General features: G+C 44.8%; 2 protein-coding genes across 2 annotated transcripts in view; one reads left to right on the plus strand and one right to left on the minus strand.

The window, feature by feature from the left end:
- Nucleotides 1-287: 287 nt before the first annotated feature.
- SARC_11423 (hypothetical protein) lies at nt 288-616 on the minus strand (the record flags this gene model as incomplete). The annotated part of the gene is made up of 1 exon (XM_014294489.1): nt 288-616. Exon 1 carries the CDS (start codon nt 591-593, stop codon nt 288-290), a length of 306 nt encoding a protein of 101 aa, XP_014149964.1. The 5' UTR covers nt 594-616.
- A 1,978-nt stretch (nt 617-2,594) lies between these two features.
- SARC_11424 (hypothetical protein) overlaps nt 2,595-5,040 on the plus strand; it is a gene marked incomplete at both ends in the record, with an annotated part of 3,535 nt that continues 1,089 nt past the window's right edge. Inside the window, 3 exons of the mRNA XM_014294490.1 lie at nt 2,595-2,704; nt 4,253-4,385; nt 4,714-4,969. Of these exons, the coding sequence (XP_014149965.1) occupies nt 2,595-2,704; nt 4,253-4,385; nt 4,714-4,969 (499 nt within the window). The remainder of the gene's footprint in view (nt 2,705-4,252; nt 4,386-4,713; nt 4,970-5,040) is intronic.

Here is a 5,040-nt window from a genome sequence, read left to right on the forward strand (position 1 = left end):
GGAAAATAAAAAGCTAAATAAACCTTACAATATGATGTCTGTATTTGTGAAAAAAACTTAGTTGTAGTAGACTTTACCCATACTTTACTATATGTTAACAAAGTTTGATACTCTGTCACACACATCTACTGACTAGTGTACAGGAGGCTCGGACTTTGTTCGACAGTCTACCATAGTAGGAAACTCAGCTAGTCCATAGTTCCTATTTCGTACACATGTTCCAAGTGTATGTCCTTCTATCAGTGCTCTTTTCTATCGACCGGTGCAGGGCAACCGGTCCTCGATTCTCAGGTCCTGGTGCCAGTTACTACTACTATATCGGTATCTTTCATAGTCTTAATTTTCTTGGTCTGTAGTTCCTTCCTACTCGACATCAAAGTAGTTTTCAATGCCATTAATTCCAAAGCGTGTGCTTCGTCTCGTTCTGCCTGTTTTCCTTCCACGATTAACGTTTGAAGTTGTTGTTCGCGTATCAGAGCTATAGCTTCCAGGATAGCGGTGAATTCGGACTGTTTCCTGGTAGTACCGTCGTTCAAACGCTTAGTCGATGGTTGTTCAGTTGAATCTTCAGATATCCCAGAACGTTTCCCCATGTTGTTAGTATCGGTTGTTGTCGTGTTTTAATAGTGGTTTCTTCTGTTGGTACTGACATCGCGTGTAGTTATTGATTCTTTTGTCTGGAGCTTCTGAGGTTGAAAATATCGGTCTCCCACTGATCCTAGTAGTCCTTATATACTCGGCCGGGGTCTCATTTTGATTTTCGGACCGGTTTGTGGGACTGGGACTTGTGTTCGAATTATTTCTAAAAATCTCCGAAAAACATTCTGTTTTTCATTGTGCAAAAACAAAGCCTTCTTCTGGAACACAAAAATAAAAATAAAAACACATAAATATAAAATAGCGAATTCCTATGTTATTATTGAAGGCTATGGTTCCAAAATAAATAAAAACTCCCGACCGATTCACATCGATAATCAATTTCACTAGTGTGGAGATCACTGGAGAGTGGAGGCCGGAGGACTATACTATTGAGATTTATTTACAAAGCGGCAGCATCTGACGTGTTAACAGCGAATTGAAAAGTGCAATATGGAGTTAGAACATGTTGCTGTATTCGGAAGTACTGGCCGAACTGGTCGACTCATTGTGAAACGCTTAGTGGAACGCGGAATCAAAGTAACGGCCGTATCACGGAGTGAAGCTGTTGCACAAGAGGCTTTTATGTCGTTACCGAGAGCCAATAAATTAGTGACTATAATACAAGGTGATTTGTTACGTATGCCTGCGGAAGCTATCAACAATGTGCTCAAGAGCTGCGACTTTTGCATATGCGCAGTAGGAACTCGCCGGTATTCTAATATATACAAGGATATATTTTTCCGGCCTGAAGGGAATCACCCCTATTTTGTTGACTACCTGGGAGTGGCCAGGTATGTGGGATTCTTTTTTAGCTCACTGGTATCAATTGATTGAAGAAAATCAGTATATATATATGCACATATCCAAGTGCCTCACCTCCAGTCTGTGTTTTCACTTATCAGCAACTTGATATCGTCCAAACGGTTCATGTATACATATGTGACATACAAGAAGATACAGGTGAGCCAGTGTACATCGTCAAACACAAGCTATCAGCAATAACACGCCATTGAATATGCAGATTAGAATTTTCGTATGAATATGTATATATATATATATATATACACACACACACACACACACACACACACACACACACACACACACTACACACTACACACACACACATACTCATACACACACACACACACACACACATACATACATACATAATATATATATATATATATATATATATTGAATATCCCTACGAATACACTACAGGCCAATGAGGCAGCCTTCCCCGTCGCGCAGGTGATCGAGACTGCATTGCTTGGTCACAGCAGTGAAGTGATCGCAGAGAACACAGCCACACTTGCGGCGTACTCAGCGACCGATCAGACAGTATGGCTGGCACTGGGCATGTTCAGCTTTCTCATTATAGTGGTGATGGCTCAGGTAGGTAAACACCCGGGCGTGCATGCATAGGCGATCGTATCCGGTTCTGTCAAAGGGTGCAGTTGCGTACGTGTACACGTGAAACTGAGAACATTTGGTACAAGTATACAAGTATATATGGATAGTGTCAATAGCCGAGCGGGGTAAGTTCTGTCTCTGTTGTGGACATGTGGAGACTGTGGGTCTCACTTATCGTACTGGGTTTATTTCATCTGTGTAGGTAGGTTGAGCCAAAAACAGTAATCCTGCACCTGCAATTTCATCGCCCTTCACATGTACACATTGCTATTTCATTTGTGTAGGTAGATTGTGCTAAAGGCAATAATCCTGTACCTGTAATTCTATTGGCTTTTAACTGAGCTCATTATTGTTTCATCTGTGTAGGTAGGTTGAGCCAAAGACAGTATCCCTGCACCTGCAATTTCATTGGCCTTCACATGTACACATTATTATCCTACCTGTGTAGGTAGATTGGGCCAAAGGCAATAATCCTATACCTGCATCTTCATTGACCCCCACATGTACACATTAACACTATTACTATTATCTTATCTGTGCAGGTGGGTCGTTCCGTGGGACGGTCTGATTGGGCTGATGTGGGGAAGCGCGTGCGCGTGGCTATAGCCGTGGCACTGTTTGCCGGTGCTCTGTGTGGAGGGACTCTGTGGTAGGTATTGGGTCACCTGTGTGTGTTGCTAGGTGTGTAGTATTTATCACAGCTGCATCCTTGGAGCGGGCGTCTGTGGTAGGTATTTTGTCACCTGTGTGTGTTGCTAGGTGTATAGTATGTATCACTACTGTATCCTTGGAGTGGGCATCTAAGGTAGGTATTGGGTCACCTGTGTGTGTTGCTAGGTGTATAGTATGTATCACAGCTGTATCCTTGGAGTGGGCGTCTGTGGTAGGTATTGGGTCACCTGTGTGTGTTGCTAGGTGTATAGTATGTATCACAGCTGTATGCTTGGAGTGGGCGAGTTTGTATATGTGTTTGCCCTGACACGCGGGGGTGTGCACCCGAAAGGCCACCCATCGCCTCAGATAAGATATGACTTAGTGTGGGCAAGTGGGTGCAATAGTGGCCCTTTTTCACCAGCGCTCTTGTGAATCGGTACACTATGGTCAACACTTGGGACTCTTCGTACGCAAACTCTCTCTTTTCTGTGTATGTATGTGTCGCTGTGTCTGTGATTTGTTCCGTGGTTCCCCATGCGGCGGTCTGCCACTGGTGAGTGTCACGTGTCACGTGTCATGTCACCGTGTCGTCTGTCTTTGTTCTCCTTTGAGCCGGGTGTATCGGTCAGGCCCTCGGTGCAGTTGTATGCGAGCACCTAAGAAATACTGGCCACGACCCGAACGCCCCCGCATGTACTTGGGGGTGAGGGGATTGCTATGGCAACCAAATTAGCCTCCTTTTATATTGCACCGTCCATGTTTTTTGCGGTGTGGAAGAATCGCTTCGATATGCCAGGTTTAATTGCGTTCTTGTTGCCTGCGACTAGCCGCCGTGTACAGTGTCGCCTTGTCTTACCAATGTACAATAAAGCTTGTTTATCCACCTTACATACGTTCTGTTGAGATATATATATAGAACCTTAGGCTGCGTGTGTGTATCTGAGTCTCCCAGAATGTATACAACAACATGCTTCGACAAAAGGAATGACGGATGTTAATTTGTCACTACCAGAACCACATAAAAACACACACGCTTGTGGTTACTCACAATCATCACTCCACGTGCACTCCTTCTTTCCTTTGCTTTTAAATCTATGCACCTTCGATCACACCACCGACTACACGGCTGTCTCTGAGAAAGTATACGACAACATGCATCTAGACGAGCACGTCTGACTGCCAATTGGCCACTACCAAACCCGCAGCAAAACATACCTTCTCTACCTGAATCCTCCCTTACCCGTGTACCTTTAATTACACCACCGACTACAGGGCTGTCTCTGAGAAAGTATACGGCAACATGCAATATTGGCCACTACCAAAATCACAGCAACACACACCTACTCTACCTGGATCCTCCCTTACCTAAGTACCTTTAATTACCCCACTGACTACACGACTGTCTCTGAGAAAGTATACGACAACATGCATCTAGACGAGCACTTCTGGCTGCTAATTGGCCACTACCAAACTCACAGCAACACACATTCTCTACCTGAATCTTTCCTTACCTTATTACCTTTGATTACACCACTGACTACAGGGCTGTCTCTGAGAAAGTATACGACAACATGCACCTAGACGAACACGTACGGGCGTTGGCACGTCCTTACTATGCCCTGCGTGTCTTCGGCGTACCGTTCAAGTTCATGAATAATGTTGTGATGGGAGTACTGGTATGTTTGACGATGATGTTTATAGGCCTAGAAATGTGCCTTTTATCCAAGACTATTCGTTGAACACTGCTCTAGTGAGAGTATGACATGTTTGTGGGTAGCATTAAGGAGCCGCAAAAAAGAGCATTTCAGGGCGTTTCAAGAGCAAAGTTGTGATGGGGGTGGTGGTTAGTTTTAGATTTACGTCTGAAGGCCTTAAAAAGGCCCTTCCCGATGCAAAGTTTCAAACAATTTGTGAGTGCTGGTATGTTCAGAATTAGTTTAATACACTTCCTATACACCCACTCAACCACCGAACTCTCACGGGCCACCTTCCCACCACGCATAGGGCGGTTATCAGCGGTTAGAGGCTGTGGGTTTTCTATCGGTCACCGTCGCCGTGGTGCAGGTGATTGGCGATCTCATAGCCCTCAAGTGGATTAATATGGGACTTACTGGTGTGGGTGTGTCGTCGCTAGTCAGTCTGATCTATGGTGCAGTGCTTGGGTTACTGCTGATTATCTGGCTACCGCCGCCCGAGGCGGATGGGGTCATCCGACTGCTCCCCTCGTTCCTGGGTGGTAATGATGATCACCACCACTATGGTATGCAAGTGATGGCATGTATGTATGCCTGTTATATAGATACATACACACACACACACACACACACACAC

Source organism: Sphaeroforma arctica, assembly GCF_001186125.1.
Source record: "Sphaeroforma arctica JP610 unplaced genomic scaffold supercont1.1680, whole genome shotgun sequence".
NCBI classification, from domain to species: domain Eukaryota; class Ichthyosporea; order Ichthyophonida; genus Sphaeroforma; species Sphaeroforma arctica.